Source organism: Syngnathus leptorhynchus, chromosome 18 (genome assembly GCF_054491065.1).
Source record: "Syngnathus leptorhynchus isolate UIUO chromosome 18, UIUO_Slep, whole genome shotgun sequence".
Taxonomy (NCBI): Eukaryota; Metazoa; Chordata; class Actinopteri; order Syngnathiformes; family Syngnathidae; genus Syngnathus; species Syngnathus leptorhynchus.
This window is the reverse complement of record NC_141212.1, coordinates 709,455-730,719: the sequence shown is the minus strand read 5'-3', so window position 1 is coordinate 730,719 and position 21,265 is coordinate 709,455. Positions and strand designations below refer to the sequence as shown.

Genomic DNA, 21,265 nt, shown 5'->3' with positions numbered 1-21,265 from the left:
GGGCCGGGGGGCCGGGGAGGGGGGGGGGCCCTCACCAACAGCTGCCCAGCAACACCCGCACTTTCTCCAAGGTCTCCACTGTCCGAGGTGAGTGACAGCCCGCTCAATGTTCTCCTCATTGTTCCCCACTGACAAGCGCTTTGTCTCCTCGGGAGCTTCTCATCACTTCCGTGTGTGACACAGGCCACGAAAGGTTCCCACGCTGCCTGGCTGGCTGGCTGGCTGGCTGGCAGGAAGCTCAACCAGGAAGTGGACGTATACATTTGTGGGCGGACGCCACTCGGAGGGGAGAAAGGTACTTTCGGCGCAGCTGCGCTCAGACAATGTCATAAAGCAACATTGGACTTTTCTTGTCATCTTTCGGGCACTCACGGCGGACAACGAGGCGCTCTACAAAGGCCCTAAGCCCGTCCCGGCTGGCTTTCTTTCCCACCGTTGTTGAGGTTATCCTGTGGGGCCACTTGGGAGGATGCCAAGGCTGGGGGACCCCCGAGCGAACAAAACAAGCTCCCTGAAAAAGTAGCAATGAGGAAAAGGAGTTAGTAAATCGGGCCGGACTTGATAACACTTGTCGTGCACCTGCACTGTGTAAGAGTGTATGAATCACACACACATTTGCAGGTGGTCCCGACAAAAATCTGTGAAGTGTGGCCCGGTGGAGCAATGTCCCCCCCATGAGGGTTCGACCCCCCTCAGCACAAGCAGATAGGAAGCAAACATTTCCTCCGCTGTTGTAAGATTGATTGTTCCCTCCACTTACTGAATGACATCATCGTTGCAAAGCACGACACGCTCACGCTCGCCATGTCCACTTTTTTTTTTGTAGGGATCAAAAACAAGAGTCCCGGGCTCTCGGAGGAGTTCGTCGCTTGCCTGTTACGCCCTCTAGCGGCCAGTTAATTCAGAAGCAGTGCACATTTAGCACGTTAGATGCAATCAGCCTTTGCACAAAATTCTCGAGTTGTAGATGTTTGCTTCGAAATGGTTTCCAAAACTGTGCCAGGGGTGTGTAGACTTTCAGTCTTGTGAAGCGAGTTAATGAGGGCGCCCAAGGGAGGCAGGCGGACGGAGGTCTTCATCATGATAGCGGCAACAAGAGCCAAAAGGGAACTTTGGACAGAGCAGAAAAGACGCCGGTCAAGTGAGTAGCGAGCTGCCGCGTCCCATGGTGGGAATCCCAATTTGGCCAAATGAAAGACCAGATCATTGTCATTCAGGATGGGCTGCGCCAGCAGTGACCAAGCGGCCGACGACAACTTGGAGCCCGCAAACAGAAGCTCCCTGGCCTCAAATCACACCGTAAGTAAATGTTACCCATTTTCAAAGTTGCCAAAGAACTCCAATCCAAATATTTTCCGCCTTCTAGATTTGGGATGGAAGCACTTCCTGCGATAACGGTAATCTCCGCGCACGATTCTGCCGTGAAACGGAGCCGTCAAATGTACTTTGTGGCTTTAGATGACCTCGTCTTTGTGGCTCAGCATGACTTCAAAGCCAGCAACGCCAGCGAGCTCTCTTTCGGGAAGGGAGATCGATTCAAGGTTCTGGGAGAGTAAGTGCCGCTCGCCCGCTCGCTCGGCCCGGACCGCAGCGCTCGCACGCTGACGGACGTGCTTTCCGTGCGCTTTCCAAGAAACGGCGAGTGGTGGCTGGCGCGCTCGCTGGCGACGGGACGCCAAGGCTTCATCCCCTCCAACTACGTCGCCCGGGCGGACACCCTCCAGGTGGAGAAGTAAGTTAGTAAGTCTCGTCCATCCCGGCGAAGAGCCGCTCAGACCGTCACGTACCCAGCAGGTGGTTCTTCAAGGATCTGAGCCGGAGAGAGACGGAGCGCTTGCTCCTGGCGCCCGGGAACAAACCCGGAGCCTTCCTCATCCGGGAGAGCGAGACTTGCCCGGGTGAGTGGCGTCCGAGATCAGAGCGTCCCGCCGGGCCCGTCTCATCGCTCGCTCGTTTCCTCCGGCGTCAGGTTCCTTCTCGCTGTCCGTCAGAGATTTCACACCGGAAAGCGCCGACGTGGTGAAACACTACAAGATCCGCTCTCTGGACCGGGGAGGCTACTACATCTCCCCGTCCAGCAGCTTCCCGTCCCTGCAGGAGCTGGTCAAGTACTACACATGTGAGCCAAGCCGCTCCAGATGCAACCGTGCTCCAGAGTGACACGGCCGGCCTTTCCCGTCAGCTTCCGCCGACGGTTTGTGCCAGCGTCTGTACGCCCCCTGCAAGAAGAAGCCGCCCCAGCGCCCGTGGGCGCCCGACCAATGGGAGATTCCTCGCCAGACGCTAAAACTGGTCAAGAAACTCGGCGCTGGACAATTTGGAGAAGTGTGGATGGGTGAGTCCAAATTCAAATGTGCTGTGAATTCCCACAAGGCACCATCAAAGACTTGCATTTGGGACGGGGGCGGCAGGTTACTACAAGGACACCCTGAAGGTGGCCGTCAAGACCTTGAAGGAGGGCACCATGGAGCCCGGCGCCTTCCTGCAGGAAGCCAACCTGATGAAGCAGCTGCAGCACGAGAGGCTGGTGCGGCTCCACGCCGTGGTCACGCGGGAGCCCATCCTCATCATCACCGAGTTCATGAGCAACGGTGGGCCCGCCCGTGGTTAGCGTGAGCTCGCTGCCTGCCTGCCTGCCTGTAGGTGGTGTCACACTTGTGTTTTTTGTGCTCTCGCAGGATGTCTGCTGGACTTTTTGAAGACGGATGAAGGAAAAAGGCTCAGGGTCAACAAGCTGATTGACATGTCAGCACAGGTGGGAAATGTCGCAGAGCCCCGTCCGTCGCTCACGCGCATCCTCATTGCGTTCTGCCCGTGTCCGACGTCCATTCAAGACAGATAGCCGAGGGCATGGCCTACATCGAGAGCAAGAACTCCATCCATCGGGACCTGCGGGCGGCCAACATCCTGGTCAACGAGACCTTGCACTGCAAGATAGCCGACTTTGGCCTGGCCAGGCTGGTGGAGTCCGTGTACACGGCGCAGGAAGGTAATCAAAATGCCGGGCCTCCGTAACCTTTTGCCTTTGCCACCACGCCCGCCCTCCCGCCCGCCCGCTCTCTTTGTGACGAGCAGGTGCCAAGTTTCCCATCAAGTGGACGGCTCCCGAGGCCATCAATTACGGCACCTTCAGCATCAAGTCGGACGTGTGGTCCTTTGGCATCCTCCTGACCGAAATGGTCACCTACGGAAGAATACCGTATCCAGGTCAGCGACCTTTGCACAAAAGCCAGCCGGCGCTAGGAAGCCGATAACGACTCTCTCGCTCTCCAGGGATGACCAACCCGGAGGTGGTCCGCAAGCTGGAGTTCTCCTTCAGGATGCCCCGCCCAGAAGGCTGCCCGCAGGAGCTCTACCACATCATGATGGCCTGCTGGAAGGAGAGGCCCGAGGAGAGGCCCACTTTTGAGTTCCTGCAAAACGTCCTCGAGGATTTCTTTGTCGCCACCGAGGGCCAATACGAGATGCAGACGTGAAGTCGCGACAATAAAATACGCTATGTTCACCGCAGCTGCCCATCGATTACCATTTGTGCCGATCGCCGTACATTTGCACTTTCCTGATCTGCGACAAATTTTGCTCTGAGCGACCGAGCAGAGGACGCCTGTGACATCACTGAGACTTTTTGGACTTCTCTGCGAGAAGTGCATCTGGAAGATAACGTCGGGCAGGGATGGCCCAGCCCGCCCGCTGCAGTCCACCGTTTCCTGGACGGACAGGAAACAGGAAATGCTTGTCAGCATTCCATAAATGCCACAAAGTAAGACCACCCGACACAAATAGTATGTCCCAAACGGCAACGTCGACATGCAAAAACACATTCAGTGCTTCATCAGTCAGTCACAAGAAGTGAGAACAATGGCCAAATGAATTTAAATGTTGATATGAAACAACAGATCAAGTTTGAAACTCAAAGATGTGTCAGATACAAAACAGAACAAGCAGGATGAAAAACGACGATATACAGTGTGACCGCCAGACGGCGCCTTTCCCAGGAACACGAAACCATTCCAGCTCATTAACATGGACAGGTGTGTGTGCTTGTAGTTGGACAAGTCTCAAAGTGATACTTTTTATCATCAATGAACATTTGACAACAAACTCAAAATACAAATACATGCCTTAAGACAGCGATATCACTGTTTGCATGTGCTCACGAGTGTTGGCTTGAACGATTTTTCCATAATAAAGTGGTCTGTGATTAGGAAAATGGCGGTGTACCTAATGGGGTGTCCGAGTGACGTCACAGATCCAATAGTCAATCAGAAAGTGGGGGTGAGGGCGGGTGTGGCACTTTTCACTTTCATTTAAATTTTGACCATGATTTTTCCCTAATGAAGTGGCCTGTGATTAGGTACACCTGAAAATGGCGGTGTACCTAATGGAGTGTCCTTGTGACGTCACAGATCCAACAGCCAATCAGAAAGTGGGGGGTTGTTTGGGTGTGGCACTTTTCACTTTCATTTAGATTTTGACCATGATTTTTCCCTAATGAAGTGGCCTGTGATTAAGTACACCTGAAAATGGCGGTGTACCTAATGGAGTGTCCGTGTGACGTCACAGATCAACCAGCCAATCAGAAAGTGGGGGGTTGTTTGGGTGTGGCACTTTTCACTTTCATTTAAATTTTGACCGTGATTTTTCCCTAATGAAGTGGCCTGTGATTAGGTACACCTGAAAATGGCGGTGTACCTAATGGAGTGTCCTTGTGACGTCACAGATCAACCAGCCAATCAGAAAGTGGGGGGTTGTTTGGGTGTGGCACTTTTCACTTTCATTTAAATTTTGACCGTGATTTTTCCCTAATGAAGTGGCCTGTGATTAGGTACACCTGAAAATGGCGGTGTACCTAATGGAGTGTCCATGTGACGTCACAGATCAACCAGCCAATCAGAAAGTGGGGGGTTGTTTGGGTGTGGCACTTTTCACTTTCATTTAAATTTTGACCGTGATTTTTCCCTAATGAAGTGGCCTGTGATTAGGTACACCTGAAAATGGCGGTGTACCTAATGGAGTGTCCATGTGACGTCACAGATCAACCAGCCAATCAGAAAGTGGGGGGTTGTTTGGGTGTGGCACTTTTCACTTTCCGTTAAGCTTTGACCGTGATTTTTCCCTAATGAAGTGGCCTGTGATTAGGTACACCTGAAAATGGCGGTGTACCTAATGGAGTGTCCTTGTGACGTCACAGATCCAACAGCCAATCAGAAAGTGGGGGGTTGTTTGGGTGTGGCACTTTTCACTTTCATTTAAATTTTGACCATGATTTTTTCCTAATGAAGTGGCCTGTGATTAGGTACACCTGAAAATGGCAGTGTACCTAATGGAGTGTCCAAGTGACGTCACAGATCCAACAGCCAATCAGAAAAATCATTCACTTGTCTGTACCCAGCGTAAAATGAACAAGCAGTTCAATGAAGCAGTTCATGTAATGATGCCAAGCTACCGCAAGATGGCAGTGCCCCCATTCACTCCTATGTAACCCAGCATAAAATGAACATGTTCTTTTTTCCGACCAGACGTCCTCGATGCACAATACAATTTTAATATCCCGCGATCGACTAGTAGTGGCTTGGTTTGGTTAAAATGTTTTATCTTCTTTATTTCGCACTTGATGCTCGAGTATGGAGATGTACGAGCATGGTCGGCGTTTTGAACGCACCGCAGCGATTATTTTGCGGTTTATAAACTAACTGTAACTGTCCAAAAGCTGCGGTGCGTTCAAAACGCCGACTATTGCTCGTACATCGCCATACTCGAGCATCAAGTGTGGACAAAAAAAACAAAAAAACATTTTAATATCCCGCGATTGATCAGTAGTGGCTTGGGGATCAACCGGTCGATCGCAATCGACATATTGGCCACCTTGAACTAGTATTCCAGCCAGTTGGACCTATCCAGACACTCAAATGTCGAATTTATTTGGCGGTACGTAAACTCCCCCTGACTTTCCAAAAGCTGCGGTGCGTTCACAACGCCGACCATGAATCGTACATCGCCCTACTCGAGCTGTTTTGTCAATTGGAGGGAACTCGCGAGCTTGGTGTTTGTGTTGTTGGCGCTGTTGTTTGCACACGCATCAAGTGCAAAAAAAAAAAAAATCCCGCGATCGACCGGTAGTGGCTTGGTTTGGTTAAAATGCCCTACTCGAGCTGTTTAGACAATTGGAGGGAACTCGCGAGCTAGCGTGTTGGTGTTGTGTTGTTAGTGTGGTGTATTTTTGCCGACATATGTCTCTGCGTGAGGCCCAAGGACATCTGAGCCGACTTGGTGAGGAGGACCAGGATTGTTTGCGTTGAGCAATTGTGCTTGCTTTCAAGAAGGTTGACAGGTGTCTAAGTTGAGGACCTTGTATGGGCAGAGAGCCAGCATGCACGAGGATCTCAAAGAGTAGTTATGATCATGAGTCTCGCCAGGTAGAAGAAAGGCGTTGCTTTTTGAACATCGTGTCTGTGGGGCGTGAGAGAACATCTTCTGACATCGGCTGAATCAAATCTTTTTCCAACCAGCCGTGTGTCCCTGAAGCATTTCCTTTTTCATCAAGTGTTTTGAGAAGACCAGCGAAGCCACGAAGACAATTCACCACATTAGCGCCGTTGTATGCACACGCATCAAGTGCAAAAATAATAATAATAATAATAATTAATATCCCGCGATCGACCAGTAGTGGCTTGGCGATTGACCGGTCGATCACGATTGACGTATTGGTCACCCTTGCACTGATGATCTCTCAGCAACAAGTTGACATTTAACGTTCACTACCCAATTAAAAGGCCGAGCTTCGCTGGCGAAATGGAAAAGTGGTTTTTAACTTTGCCCGGTGTTCGGGAGAACATGGTTCGAGCCCCACGTGAAGCAGACTTTGAGCTAAAGTTTGAATAGTGTGAGACTCGAGTTCTCCCGCGCATAAGGTAAAAGCTTTGAGCACTACACCATTGAATGTTCTGTCAAGATTTGGCATAAGCAGGTTGACATTCTAAAGTACACTACCCAATAAAAATCGGTGAGACTCGCTGGCAAAATGGCAAAGTGGTTTTTAACTTGGACCGGTGATCGGGAGACCATGGTTCGAGACCCACACAAGCAGACTTTGAACTAAAGTTTGCAACAGTGTGAGACTCGAACTCGGTTCTCCCGAACATAAGACAAAAGCTTTAACCACTACAGTATTGAGTGTTCTGGAAAAACGGTTGTAATTTAGTGATTTGACCTTGATTTCGTGAAACATATACTATCAATACATAAAAAAATCAGAAAATGTTAACGTCAAAATGACTGAGTGGTTAAGGTCTTGGGTTGGTGTCCAGCAGCCTCGGGTTCGAGACTTGCTCTTTGCAGCTTTTGCAAATTAAATAGGACTTACAAGATTCGAACCCGCCTCTCCCAAACTCAAGGGTAAAGCTATAACCATTCGACTATTCGAGATCTTAGATAGCAAGGCTTAAGTGTTTGCAATTGAAGGTTACTCTGAACCTTTCCTGAAGATCGCGTCATAATTTAGGATAATACAAATAATTCTTTAGTTATTGAACAACCGACAATGGTCGAGGGGATAACGTCACTGACTCTGAAGCGTGCAGCGCTGGTTCGAGACCAGGAACCGCCAAGCATGTTGAATTTCTTTTAGTTTTTTTTCCCCTTCTGATGACGTCATCACAAAAAGACTATAAAATGCGTCACGAACGCGACGGCGCCCATTCTTTCACTCCTCTGACGGCGAGCGGGCGCCACGCTGCTCTGTTCACCTGCTGCACGACAGCGTTGAAAGTCTCAAGGTAAGTGTTCAACGTTTGTTAACCTTTTCAAACTAACTGCTTATGCTCTCTTTCAGCGTCAACTTGCACTTTGGGCGTGTGTGCGTGCTTCCATCTGCAAACTAAAAAGTTTGCCGAAGCTAGCGTTAGCAGTTAGCGTCTTCAACGACCACCAAAACGCGTTCATTTGGCGTGCAACCAAACAATAGACGGTGGGTAAGTACAGCTACATTTTGCAAACTCAAGCACGCACTGTGTGGAAAAAGCACTAACACTATTTTTTTGCCCAAACATTTAGCAACGTCTGGACGACAGCGCCGGAAGGTAAGTAGACAAAGCAGCGTTTGCATAAATCCACCAGAGAATGAATGACTCCAATATTTTTGGCGCTAATTTTCTGCTTTCTGTCTGCAGGTGCCACTCGTTAAGACGACCTCGGCATGGCCGACGGACTTTCTGTGAGTTTTCAAGTCAATGGACTGCTTCTAATTGCCTTCTCCTTTCTGTTCACAGGCCTGCATCTGAAACAAAGGGAGCAGATTGACTGCAAAATTGGTAAAAGTATTTAATAGCAAATTGACTGAAGCAAACATTTGTGCTTTTTCTTTTCTGCAGAGTCTAAGATGGCCGCCTTGCAGTCCTCGCATGGCTTCATGAGACACTTGCAGGTAGGTCTACTCTTGCTCAACCCAATTTACTTGTAAGGCTGCAGAGTGGTTGTAACCTTACCGTGTCTTTCAGACCTGCAAGCTGTGGTTGGAGATGCGCCGGAAGGTAAGTAGACAAAGCAGCGTTTGCATAAATCAACCAGAGAATGAACGACTCCAATATTTTTGGTGTTAATTTTCTGCTTTGTCTGCAGGTGCCACTCGTTAAAACGACCCAAGCATGGCCGACGGACTTTCTGTGAGTTTTCAAGTCAATGGACTGCTTCTAATTGCCTTCTCCTTTCTGTCCACAGGCCTGCATCTGGAACAGAGGGAGCAGATTGACTGCAAAATGGTAAAAGTAGTTTTATTAGCAAATTGACTAAAGCAAACATTTGTGCTTTTTCTTTTCTGCAGAGTCCAAGATGGCCGCCTTGCAGTCCTCGCATGGCTTCATGAGACTCTTGCTCAACCCAATTTGCTTGTAAGGCTGCAGAATGGTTGTAACCTTACCGTGTTTTCTCAGAGCAGCAAGCTGTGCTTGGAGAGACGTCCAGCCATCAGTCCGGAGCTGCCCTCCATTCCTCACTGGTGAAACACGCACGCACGAGTCTAAATGTTTGTTTGACACGTGTCAAACATTTCAGCTTGTTCTTCCTCATTCTGTCCACCAGGTGGTGCCAAAGGACATTGTTTCTGCAGCACAGATAAACAAGGTTTTGAACCTGTGGCATGTTCAATGTCTTGTCCGACGTGCTGGCAAGTGGTAATTTACTACAAACTCTGCTTTGTTTAAAAGCACTTACCAGCTTTTTGCTTTATGCTTCCCTATTCGTGCAGACCAGTTTCCAGTAAGGATGAAGTTGAGGAATCTGCCACCTGCTGGACAGAGGAACTAGCCCTCCAAAACCATGCCGAGGTTCCTCAAGGCCGCCTCCATCTTCAGAGTAGATGCACAAATGAGATGTACTGAATGGTAGCATGGATCTCTCTCTCCCTCCCTCCCTCGTTTGTGTTGTGTGCAGGTGTCCACCCTGGAGAGTCTTGACAACATTTCAGGAACTGTGCACCAGTGACTGACCAGCTGCTTCCAGTCAAAAAGAAAAGCAATCGACTTAAATTGAGTGTTTGTGTTTTCTTTCCAGGTAGAGGTGACAAATCCTGGTCCACAATTTGTCTGCAACCTCCTGTGAGTTTGTTCACCTGGGTCTGTGCTGCCTGAAGAGCCCTCTGCTGGTAAGAGAAGCAAAGTAGTGACATTTTAGCACAAGTTTCAAAATTTGAATTTTTGTTTTCATTTGACCAATGTGTAACCCCATCTAGTACCTACTCCGTGAAGGAAGCTGAGCACCAGAGCAAAGCTCCAAACTAGCTGTACTTCAGTTTCCTTGTTACTAAGGCAACCTAAGAAGTAAGGGACTTTAAATGCTCATTGCACAATCTTTTTATACTACTAATTTTTTCCCCCCCCTATTTTCTGACAGGCAGCAAGGACGCAAAGCTGCTCCCTGATCCTGCAGCTCACAATACGTGGTGTAATGAATGACTCTACTTACGCACTGGTATGTTACATGCCAAACAATTTTCTGGACAAATTGTTGACTTGACACTTTACTTACCAATCTGTTTTTGTCTTAGGTCTGGGCACTTGTCCCTCTGTCCGGCCGCTTGACCACTCGTCCCTCTGGCCGGCCGTTTGACCACTCGTCCCACTGGCCGGCCGCTTGACCACTCGTCCCACTGGCCGACTGCTTCACCACTGGTCCCACTGGCCAACAAGCAGACTGCCATCCAACTTGTTACTTTGTGATTGAATGTTTACTCTGCAAAAGAAATAAAGCTTTATTACAAATAACGCAAACTTTCAACTCTTCATTTTCAAACATCACAACAAAAAAAAACCAACCCCAAAAATATTTCCGCCCAAAAAATAATTCGGGATTATTTTTTTTTTGGGGTGAATTTTTTTGAGAAAGGGGGCGGGTCAAACCTGGAATACTGCTGCTTGATTGGCCGAGAGTTCAAAATCTGGGCGGGGCAATGCGAATGAAACGCCGTGATTGGTTTAAAAGTGGGCGTGGATATGCAAATGAGGTGGTCAGCGATTGGTCAGGTTGTTAGTGGGCGTGGTCTCATTAAAATGGAGCAATCTGATTGGTCAGATGTGCGAATGCTGCATTCTGATTGGCTGACACAAAGTGGGCGTGGCTATGCAAATTTAGCGCCGGGCCGTGATTGGCCAGGCTGAATTTGGGCAGAGCTAGGAGGCGGGGGAAGTGGCACTTAGGTTTTGGAAGGCTCTTTGCAGCTTTGAGTTGAGTGTTTGCCTTCAGCCACTGAACAGAGCCAAGTCTTTGACTGCTTCTCACTGTCTTCACATGACTCAAAGTGACTGCAATTGCATCACTTTGACTCATGTGGAGACACACACAGAGAGAAAGAGAGCGAGAAGCAGTCAAACACTTGGCTCTGCTGCAGTGATGCTCACCTCAAGGCTGCTGAAAACATAGTAGTGGACAGACACTTAGGTTTTCAAACAGTACTTTGCAGTGACCAGCAAGCATGAAAGACATCAAATGAGCACATTTGCTCAGAAATCACAAAGACACTTGAACAATTGATTGAATAGAAAAGCAGTTTAAAAAGGCCTTGCCTGCCTGTAAGCAAGCAGAAGAAGTGCTTGAGGAGCTCGCTCACTTACTTCTCGTGGCAGGCACTAGGCAGGGGAAGGTGAGCACATGCAAACAGTGCAAACATCTCTCACTGGGACAAAAGCCAAGTGCCAGGTACTCCACAGTACCACCAGCACCAGCACTTGGGTTTTGTGAGAGATGTCAGCTGCTTGCATGTGCTCACCTTCTCCCTGGTGTGCCATGACAAGATGACATCAGCTCCTCAAGCACATAACACTACCAACTAACACCATTTTTTTTCTTTAGATTCAAGTCATAATTTTAGAAGAACACAGTGGTCCACTTTCACTTTTCATGTGTGCCAACTATGATCAAAACTATACTTTGGAAGTTCAAATGCATTTTTCAAAAGTATACTTCTTACATTGACATGTCACTTTAACCATTGTAGAGCAATTCTTTTGTTTCTTTTCACTGTGGCCCAAATAATCATCAGGACATTATTCATCTGGAAAATGACCAATTCAAATGTCCTTTGACAACATTTTGGAATATTTGAAGTCACGACCTTCTACATCTAAGATTAGGAGGCAAACAAAATGGGGAGGTAACCTACCTTTCGACGACCAGCAGCCGACGTGGAGCCTCCAGTCTTCAAGTTTGGATATGGAAAAACAACGTTCAAGTCAAACGCTTTGGTTCATTATCCATTGATTGGCAGCCGAGTGAGTGCTACTTGTCGGTGGGTAGGCGTGCTAGCTAACGCTCCACCTCTTGTTTGACGAGAGCCAGCGAGTTTCCACTGACCTAACGACTAACAAATCTTCTCCTTTCATGTCATTGTTTACATGAACGCATTTACATACAGCAAATCGAGAGCTTGGAAAAAGTTGACATGATTCACTCGAAAGCCCAAATGGTAACAACCTGTAGAGCTAGCTGCTCACTGAAGCGGAAGTGTACGGTAGCCGAGAAAGCTCAATTCAAGTAAAAAAAAAGCAAGCGCCTCGTTGGCAACGTGCACAAAAGACACTCACTCCCACATCATGCATACAACACAAGTTGGGATCATGAAGTAAACACGCATAAAGATGCTCAAAAACCAGCCAAAAATCCCAGCCTTGTCAAAAAAAACAACACGGGGAAACACACTTACTCAAAATCCGACCAATCACAGAGCACCTTATTTGCATATTTTAGTCCCCATTGCTCCACCCAGTTTTGAAACCCTCAGCCAATCATGAAGCAGTATTCCAAAAATGTGGGGGTTTTTTGGTGTTGATTTTTTAATGTTGTAATGTAAATGAAGAGTCGAGAGTTGAAGTATTCTTGTAATAAAGCTTTATTTATTTCAAATGAGCTTTTACACATGCGTTCAACGGAGGGGGGGGGGGTTAGAACTTGCTCACCTGTCAAAGCTTTCAATGGTCTCCACGCGACTATCTTGCTCCGCTAATGTACGCCAGCATTGAAAGGCAAGCTGCTCGCTCACTCGCTCGCTCACTTGTGGAATGAGAGCTCGCGTCGCTGACTCACAACATGTTCCGCAACGGCACCGTCCTTTTTTGATACCGTAGAGTCGCGCGCCGAGCCCGGTTGAGCACCTGCAGCCGCCGCTGCCGCTGCTGCAGCCGCCGCCGCCGCCGCCGTATCCTCTGTTGCATCCTCCAGTCCGAGCATGGACCGCAGTGGCCGGACTTGAGAAGGTTTTTTTCTCTTTTTTCTTTCTTACGGTTTTGCTTCCTTCACCTGCGGGCAAGAGGGGAGCCATGGCCCGTCCGCTGGTTGTGATCCACTCTGCGGTCCTGTTGCTCTTCCTGGTGGGGGCAAGTAAGTGACTTCACAGACGCCATTGAGCCACATTCGGTCAATCCTAAAAATGAGAGCGAGAGCATGTCAGCGTCTCTTTCACAGTCGATAATGTCATCCGCATACAAGAAAAGAAAATGCTCCATCTGGACTGACAGTTATATCGGTCATTTGTGACAATATTTTCATTTCACAATATCCGCTTAAGTAGTAGAGTAACTCTGATTTTTGTCTTCTAGCCATATTTCTTTCAATCAGCCATAAATAAGAGAATTCCAAAGGGTAAATGCATCTTTGAGGGTTCAAAATCGCTAGAAACAAAACATAAAACTGTACACATCGCATTGAAAAACAGGTGACTGAGGTGTCATGTTTAAACTGGATTCATATTTGAAAATAGCCAGTCTCGCCTCAGGTTTCCTCCCACCTCCCCCAAAACGTGCACGGTGCAATCAGCGCTTGGCGACATCAAGGCAAAAAGGTTTGGGGGATGTTTCTCGCATCTCCAGAGAGCAACTTTGTCAAAGAATCATCTCCGCGCAGTGAATGTAAAGGAAACCAATTTAGAACTTGGGAGTGGACGCAAACCTGCGATGGGGGAAGGAAGGCAAGCGAGTCCCAGGTGATTTCCAGATTCTCCATCAAACGTGCAGAGGACCTCGATTACTGTTCCGCTTTTGTAATCAGCTGTCCTCGAAAAGGTGATAGATGCTCACCCGCTGACACAGTAAGGGAACATCCACAGAGGCGGATTTGAAAAGAAGCCAATAAAAAGAAAAAAAGAAATCCTACGTGGTGGCTTTAAATAGCCCAATTTGTCAAGCGCAAGCAGGAATAAAGGGGGGTGGGGGGGGTGGCTGCATTGTAGCCAAAGCAGTTTGTCTTCCATGAATGAAAGGAGGGCCCTCGTTAGTCTCAAGCGTGACAGTGATGGAAAGCGCCACAGGTTTATCTCCCGGGCACTGCGAGGCGGTGAGCCGAGCCGCTTGACCAAATTCGAGATCCACGGGTCCGTTTTCGTCCTCCTCGGTCAGATCAGCCGCCGGCTCCCGTCAACGTGGCCGTCGTTCACCTCAGCTCCGACTCGGCGACCGTCTCCTGGGAGGTCCCCGAGGGAGACGTCATCATCGGCTTCTCAGTCTCGCAGCAGGTAAGTGCGCAAATGTGAAGAAATATCAAGGTACTGGAGGTCCATGGAGGTCTTCACGCTTCTCCTTCAGAGGCAGGACCGGCACACGCAGCGCTTCATCCGGGAGGTCAACACCAGCAGCCGGGCTTGCGTCCTGTGGGACCTGCATGAGGACACGGACTACGTGATCCAGGTGCAGTCCATCGGCCTCTACGGCGAAAGCCAAGGCAGCAAGAAGGTCCACTTTCGCACGCTCAAGAAATCCGAGCACTTTGCCTCCAACAGTTCCAACCAAGGTGGGTTGCTTCGGCAAAGAGCGCACAAACACGCCTTGCTAGTTGAAACAAAGTTGAAGGCAATTCTGGACCGGCAAAATGTGACCAAGGACAACCTGAAGCGGTCATTCTCCCACAATGTCCTCTGTATTTGATGATCTGACACCAACAAATGATTGGGATAAAAACGTCCACGGGTGCAAGTTTGAAAGTCCTGCCATAAACTAAAAAGCTCCGTCGGCGTCACTCTTTGTTCCTTTGGCTTTCTAGTTAATCATGCGCAACTTATTAGCACTTCTTATGTGAAGTTAAAAGGGCGCGGCCTATGAAAGCTAACCAAGTGCAAAGTGCTGAGTGGGCAAAAGGTGCTGAGTCGGCTAACTGCAGCATTTATCACAATCGGGGCGCCCGCTTTCTCTCTCGCTCCACTTTGAAGGGGCTTTTTGCGAACATCACGAGTCTCCGGGGACGCCGACACTGCAAATATCACTTGAGCAAACTCGAATCTCACTTTGAATGGGCCTATTTTCTGGGATGCTTAGGCTAAGTGGAGCGCTGGAAGATTTCCATCTACTCCGTCGGGTTAAGAGCCCGCTGAGTGCGAGCCGACACTCACTTAGGAGGCCGAGTGGTAGCACAAACGCGGCCGCTGTATTAGCAGAGCACTTAGTAAAAGGTCAACTTGGTGTGCGACCCCTCGCCCCACACCCTCCCTCCCCTAGATGACCCAACAGTGCAGGGCCTGGAGAGGTCACGACATCTGCAGACAGGAGAGCTCATCATCATAGTGGTGGTTTTGCTCATGTGGGCAGGTAGGTTTGCTCAACTCGACTTTCATTTGGAGAACACTTTTAAGAACGACCCTGGCTGGCTGGCCGGCCGGCCGGCCGGCGTGCGTCCTCCCTCCTCTGCGTGCAGCCGTCATCGCCCTGTTCTGCCGCCAGTATGACATCATCAAGGACAACGACTCCAGCAACAACAAGGAGAAGGTCAAGCCCACGTCGGAGAGGAGCACGCCGGAGCACCGCGTCGGCAAGGCAAGGCTTTCGTGCCGAGCGGCCCGTCGGACTTTGACACTTTTGTATTGAGTTCAATAGTGAGAATCGACGTCTTGGTTTCAACCTCGGCGAATGAAGCCGCTTACATACAAATTGGCATCCACGCTTTTCCACTTGCCTCAAGGAATGGCTTGATGGAAAAGTCAAGAGCGGCAGAGCGAGGCGGCCGCTTTTCTTTTCTCGCCAATTGGCCACTTTTTGATCTCAAGTGCCAATTCAATGTTTGCTTTTGCTCTTTGTGTTCCAGTTTCACCCATCCGTGCCGTCCATCAACATCATCGAAGTGTGACGCCCATCAAAAGAGAACACAAATGCAACACACCACCTCGGGGAGCGCAGTGTAAATTTGCATTTTTTGATATTAGCAACGCTATCATGACTAGTCGAGGCTACGCAATAATCTTGTCTTTTTATTCGCATTTTTGGCATTCGTTATCATACTACAACATCCTAGAAAACACATTCCGTTGCAATAGCAAAATCTGATTTTGACAAATGTTCCACATACCGTGCTGGATGGACTCTGCTGACCTGCATGCAAGCCATCTGCCGGTAGAAATGCGTCTTGCTAAATTGAACACCAGATCCCCCCCAAAAAAAAGACAAATGTGTCAGAGTTCATTTGTGGACATTTCTCACTTGTGCCAAATAAAACTTTTCCATTTCAAATTCTCCTCACTTACTCGGACCTCAAATTAAATTGCGCACGATATGTGGAGACGTTTCAGCGCGAGATATTCTTGACAGCCCGTTACCGTGGCGACATGGATACAAAACGGAGAAGCGAGGTGCCTCAACAAATTAGTTTGAAAAGCGCAAAGAAAAGAAAGGAGGAAACGAGACACGGCTGCGGCCGTCTTCCAGGAAAGGTTCTTCGGGGTTTCTTGTAGCAGCTGTGCGCTTGTGTCTCAAGAATGACAGCGGCTTTATTGTGGCAAGAAGAGGATCGCTCGCGGTGCTTGTCCTCGCGGCGCGGTGGTGCTTTTAATGGACACAACAGAGCGCTCGGTTGTCCTCATTGAGGCAACGCTGCGCTCGAGCCATCTCTTGCAGTCCGACCGGCCGGCCGACAACGACTTCCTCAAGATTCAAAGCTGCATGGGCAAAGACGGGTCAGGAGCCGGGCTTGACCATTCTGATGGAAAGACAGGGGGACGGACATTGTTGTTTTCAATCTAATCGAACCGATGTCTAAGATCCGAGATGATCATGAGGAGGCGGATGAAGATCAAGCCAAATAAAAGGGAGGAATGGAAAGGGAGGCCTGCTACAGAGCCACACACAACATGGTGGAGCGTCCATCACGGAGACTTACTTACCGCTGCCTGCGTCCTCTACGTCCATGCTGCTGCATGTCACGTAAACAAGACAAAGGCGCCTTTTTTTTTCCTCAACTCATTTCAATTTCCATTCTGATGAAAAGACATTGCGTCCCGCTTGAAGGTTACCTTGACAGGAGGTCGTCCAGGCCGTCGTCCACGTCCTGCACAGATAGAAAACAAAAATCAAAGGAAAGGCGTGATTGGGGTGCCATCTGCTCATGAAGTACACCATCCAAACATTTTACCCAGGAGTCGTGTTTGACGGGTCGCCTCCGACTGGGGTTGCTGCGAGGCGACGGCGAGCTGATGGAGGTGGACAGGAACGGCCGACGCGACATCTTGTCCGCGCTGCCAGACGCGTCTGAAGAGAATGTCGCTAGCTTGACTTAGCAGAAATTGAGTTTTTTGGATCTTCTTACCTGCGAGAAGGCAGCGAGTGTCTGTTGCCACCCCGTGGCCGTTGGTGGCGGCTGCGCAGGGGCTACACGCGCTTCTTGCCTTCCTGCTTTTATCTACAAAGACAAGAGCATACATACGTGGATGGGAAGAGATGATTGTGAAGTTTGAAGGCCGTTCAAATGACCTTGTTGAGCAAGCTCCCAAAGATCCAGGGCCACTTTGAAGGCCTGTGCCACGGTCAGCGTCACAGCCTGAGCCTGCGGACAAGAAAAACACATTCGTCCACAAAATATTTCATCGTGTGCAGGTGTACCTAATTGTGTGGCTGTGCGGTGCTACCACAAGATGGCGCCAAACTGCCACAAGTGTGAATGTTTCTAAACGTTTTTTTGTTTTGTCAATGTGGGGGTAAAAAAAAAACCTACAATCTTCTTCTTCTGGCAGAGGAAGGCGTGACACTCCAGCGTCTCATTGAAGGCGCTCTGAGACACGTAGGCAAACACCTTGTCCTGGCTTTTGTCTGCTGTGCAGTACGAGATTCTGCAAAATATAGGCGAAAAAAATGGCACTTTATGTTAATATCTCAATCGGTATTCAAGACGAAATACAAAACACATTTTTCCATTTATTATTCCGATAATGACATTTTAGATTTGACCCCATTGTCGTGTATGAAATATGTCACAAGCGTGATCAGTGTTTTGTATTAGAATTTTTTTTTGGTATGAATCTATCGTTCTCTGCTGGGAAAGCTGCCTTTGGATTCAGCACCACACGTCATTTTGAGGAGCTTGTAAAAGCAAAAGAAATCATGATTGACAGCAGGCTTGAGAAGGTTGGGTGCACGCACACACCAAACGTTTGATCCCCCCCCCCCTCGACTGTGATGAGCGAGGAATATCAATTTCATAGCACCACTCTTGATAGCTGCACCGAACAAAAGACGCACCTGCAAACGCTCACAAGATGAAAACGCACTTCGCTAAACCGAGAGCGAAAAGCCGTTTGAGCATTTCGATGGAAATATTTCCAACCAATTTCAGGGCTCATTTAGGTAGGCAGCCGGCACTAGATATCGACCTTGCTTGTGACAATACGTCAGCGATGGCTGACAGCGCAGCTTTGAAGGTGCCCAATTAGTGCGTGTGGAGGTAGCGGATCGGGGGACTTCAAGATTAGACCACGGCGCCAGATCAAACGCCTGGAGGTCTGTTGTGGCAGATAAGGTGGATCAGAGGACACACACACACGTACTGCCTCGTTACCTCCACTACGGAATTATTTTGGATAAGATTTGGCCTTGAGAAAAAAAAAAAGAAGGGGCACTTTCAATCATTTGGTTATTTGGAGCAGTCGAGGGTTCCTTTCCAAACACGAGTCACCTGTAGATGGAGACGTTTTCGACCAGGTCCGCCGTGTCCGTGTCGGTGATGACGATGCCTTTCGGGGAGATGGTCAGCGTGACTTTGCGGAACTTCTTAGCGCCGGCTCTGGCCTGAGGAGTTCAAAAAACAAATCAATTCTGATGGCGTGTTTTCAAATTGCCTCTTGAAAGTGCAAAGGCGCCACTTCAATAAGCACAATCGTGCGTGCGAGCGCTAACGACGGCGGGGAAAAAAGGAACAATAAGACGGTCTTATCGCATCAGAAAGAAAATAAAATCAGCCGTTTCCAAGGGAACGGACGGAGACGAGCGCACACATGCCGCTAGAAATCAATTCCAAATGAATACGAAGGAAACAAACGGGAAACATCCAGCCGTGAGGATACCGAGACGCATTTCTTGGTTTTTGTCACTCACCGTGGTAACGATCCTGCGGATGGCGGCGGCAGCCATGTCCTCCCCTTTAGGCTGGCCCACTAAGGTCATTCCCAGGTACTTGAGGTTGAACGCCATGCCCTCCAGCAGAGTCTCTTTGGTGTCCGTCCAGTTCTCGGGAAGCTCTGCATTGAGGAGAACGCCACACAAAACACAGCAGGCATTAAATACATAGGGAGAATCAACTTTGCTTCACTTTTGGGATGTTTGTGCTGGAGAGCCAAGAAAAATCACCTCTAGATGTGGAAGCAAGTAAGGCAGCAAACAAAGGTTTAGCCCAGATTAGAAGATATTGATCCCACATATCCAATCTGGACATTGAACGTGATCCAGTCCAGCCAGGCTGAGCCATCTGCCAGCGGCACACACGCACGCACGCACGCACGCACGCACGCGCAGCTTCCCCACTCGCTCGCACTAACGCCTTCCAATAACTCTGAATTATTAAGTCGTCTTCAATCGCGCCTGGTGAGCCGCTCGGGTGCGTTTGATGTTAGCCCGAGTCCTGCTCAACCCCGACGGTTTGAAAAATGATACAATCCCAAATGATATGAAATGGGGCTGTGAAAATTGTCCAACTCGTTTTTCCGCAAATCTGATCATATGCATTCTCTTTGCATTGACATTGTTATTCTTCATCAGAGGCTATTTTGAATCTGGGACACCACCTTGATGGGGGGGGGGGGGGGGAAATAGGCCGCACGTTTGGGGAGGACGGCGGCGGCTCGCTCGCTCGTGCATGCATTTGCAAAAGCATTACGTTGCAAAAGCAAGAAAAAGCAAATCCCCCGACCCCCCATTAAAAAGCCATTAGGGTATTAAATGGGGCCTCTGAGAGGTAACCTAGCAGCTGCTCCTCAAATATTGACAACAATAACAAGGAGGGGGAGCAAAGGGCTGCCGTTGCCAGGCAACCGCATCCCCAACAACCCCGGAGGAAGGCGGAGCTTACAAACCACATCGCTGAACACTTGGCAGAGCATCACACCAGCCACTTGAGTGCGTTCAACAAAATCGTTTCACCCCAAAAATACTTTCATGAATACTTTTCATGACTAATGATAGCAGCATATGAATCATTTGAAGTGTGGCAGTACTGCAGTTCTTCAGCTACCATTTGCATCATTCCGAACAAGGTCAATCTATTAAAAATGATCAAATTTGCTTTTCAAAGCCGTGCTTGCTTTGAGTTTCTATGCAGCACAAGCTCATCATTATTCATTCCAAAGTTATTTTTAGGCACGTCGGCAACGTTTACTTCCACGCTTTCACTTGGAGGACCGCTGACAGATACACAAACACACACACACACGGCGGTCTGTCCGTGTGAGTGTGCGAGCGCCATAGCACTCAAGCAAGCCTCCAAAGATAGCTTCTCACCATTTCCCGCTGTTGCATAATTCACTTCACCTCAACCGGGCCTCGAGGCACTTAACAACTTTTCCATCTGTTGAGGAGAGCTGCTTCCGATCCAAGGCAAATTTTGTCCCGATTCAAGCTTGGCTACTTCTAACCAACGTGGCTGACTTGCTGTTCAATTCTGGTGATCATGTTTATCCTTGTTTTAGCTGTCAATCTGCTGCAGGAGATATTCCTCACAATAAACGTGACTAATATGGCACCAGCCGCCATTGTAATTGCAAGCACTGCTGCTTATTTATGCTGGCAGAGTTGTCTGGCGATTCCGCCGTCTAATGAGGCAGTGAGAGATCCAGCGTGAGAGCTTCCTCCGAGATAGTCGACAACAATAAGCGTTGCCCTTGATACTTGGTGATACTTGCGGGACAAAGGGACAGCTTGCACTGGAAGGCACACGCTGGGCATCCGCTTTGACCTCGGCAGATGCTAAAATGTCACTTTGCAAACATGAAGGTTGGGGATGCTGAACTTGGGAAGAAGGCATTTTGAAGAACCTTTGGGCAGCATAAGCCACAAACAAGCAGCTGTTCAATGAATGGTCATTTCAAGTTCACACATTGAGGACAAAAGTGGAGGGAGGCAAGAAAAGAGCAGCAATTGTATTGTGAAGGCCTTGACAAAGTACCTTGGGGGGATGAAAACCTGAAATGTGAACATTCATTTCCCATCATGAAGACAATAGTGAAGGCAAGAGAAGCCACAAGCTGTGCAATGATCATCTTTTTCCAATGTATGATGGAGTGAGCAGGCAGCCTGACTTACTTTCGTGCTTGGAAGTTCCCCACGTGTGCCGCGGGACGCCAGGGCTCTTGATGATCGCTCTCCCGGCGTTTTTCAGCGCGTCCATGGCCGCCGGCCGATGTGCAACTGGACGCTCGCTCGCTCGCTCGCTCCTCTCCTCGATCGCTCGACAGGCAGGCAGGCAGGCAGGCAGGCAGGCAGACGTCCTCCTCGCCGTCCAGCTTGCCACTGTCGGTGTCCCGCTCGCTCACTCGCTCGCT

The 21,265-nt window shown here is 49.0% G+C and overlaps 2 protein-coding genes and 2 long non-coding RNA genes across 25 annotated transcripts; 2 read left to right on the top strand and 2 right to left on the bottom strand.

Moving 5' to 3' along the window:
• Nucleotides 1–1,004: 1,004 nt before the first annotated feature.
• Nucleotides 1,005–3,510, top strand: blk (BLK proto-oncogene, Src family tyrosine kinase). Of its 2 annotated transcripts, none has more exons than XM_085938037.1 (13): nucleotides 1,005–1,141; nucleotides 1,218–1,299; nucleotides 1,367–1,397; nucleotides 1,459–1,552; nucleotides 1,634–1,732; nucleotides 1,795–1,898; nucleotides 1,970–2,119; nucleotides 2,183–2,335; nucleotides 2,412–2,591; nucleotides 2,679–2,755; nucleotides 2,839–2,989; nucleotides 3,076–3,207; nucleotides 3,274–3,510. In XM_085938037.1, exons 2-13 carry the CDS (start codon nucleotides 1,219–1,221, stop codon nucleotides 3,474–3,476), a joined length of 1,455 nt encoding a protein of 484 aa, XP_085794163.1. In that variant the 5' UTR covers nucleotides 1,005–1,141; nucleotide 1,218; the 3' UTR covers nucleotides 3,477–3,510. The 2 variants fall into 2 exon arrangements, with proteins under 2 accessions (XP_085794163.1, XP_085794161.1); XM_085938035.1 differs by having other exon boundaries at nucleotides 1,792–1,898.
• Nucleotides 3,511–7,136: 3,626 nt separating this feature from the next.
• LOC147042075 (uncharacterized) lies at nucleotides 7,137–12,147 on the bottom strand. Of its 3 annotated transcripts, none has more exons than XR_015068950.1 (6): nucleotides 11,651–12,147; nucleotides 10,021–10,224; nucleotides 9,208–9,634; nucleotides 8,915–9,097; nucleotides 8,484–8,723; nucleotides 7,137–8,275 (listed from the first exon to the last, which is right to left on the bottom strand). It is a non-coding gene; the product is annotated as an uncharacterized LOC147042075 (long non-coding RNA). The 3 variants fall into 3 exon arrangements; XR_015068951.1 differs by having other exon boundaries at nucleotides 8,915–8,989; XR_015068952.1 differs by having other exon boundaries at nucleotides 9,208–9,631.
• LOC147042076 (uncharacterized) lies at nucleotides 7,550–10,256 on the top strand. 14 transcript variants are annotated; one of them, XR_015068944.1, is made up of 14 exons: nucleotides 7,550–7,775; nucleotides 7,832–7,970; nucleotides 8,053–8,078; nucleotides 8,169–8,309; nucleotides 8,370–8,422; nucleotides 8,496–8,528; nucleotides 8,716–8,756; nucleotides 8,928–8,992; nucleotides 9,076–9,117; nucleotides 9,242–9,320; nucleotides 9,427–9,637; nucleotides 9,725–9,812; nucleotides 9,886–9,963; nucleotides 10,040–10,256. It is a non-coding gene; the product is annotated as an uncharacterized LOC147042076 (long non-coding RNA). The 14 variants fall into 14 exon arrangements; XR_015068943.1 differs by having other exon boundaries at nucleotides 9,076–9,160; XR_015068942.1 differs by having other exon boundaries at nucleotides 8,819–8,992; nucleotides 9,076–9,160.
• Nucleotides 12,148–12,460: 313 nt separating the features above from the next.
• On the bottom strand, nucleotides 12,461–21,194 carry LOC147042074 (low density lipoprotein receptor adapter protein 1). 6 transcript variants are annotated; one of them, XR_015068827.1, is made up of 11 exons: nucleotides 21,027–21,194; nucleotides 18,828–18,970; nucleotides 18,409–18,521; nucleotides 17,452–17,566; nucleotides 17,211–17,283; nucleotides 17,047–17,139; nucleotides 16,873–16,988; nucleotides 16,754–16,788; nucleotides 15,814–15,873; nucleotides 13,432–14,135; nucleotides 12,759–12,907 (listed from the first exon to the last, which is right to left on the bottom strand). XR_015068827.1 is itself a non-coding variant. In XM_085936966.1 (10 exons), exons 1-10 carry the CDS (start codon nucleotides 21,109–21,111, stop codon nucleotides 12,763–12,765), a joined length of 978 nt encoding a protein of 325 aa, XP_085793092.1. In that variant the 5' UTR covers nucleotides 21,112–21,194; the 3' UTR covers nucleotides 12,461–12,762. The 6 variants fall into 6 exon arrangements, 4 of the variants coding, with proteins under 4 accessions (XP_085793092.1, XP_085793093.1, XP_085793094.1 ...); XM_085936966.1 differs by lacking the exon at nucleotides 13,432–14,135 and having other exon boundaries at nucleotides 12,461–12,907; XR_015068828.1 differs by lacking the exon at nucleotides 13,432–14,135 and having other exon boundaries at nucleotides 12,813–12,907; nucleotides 15,814–16,653; nucleotides 21,027–21,173.
• Nucleotides 21,195–21,265: the final 71 nt, after the last annotated feature.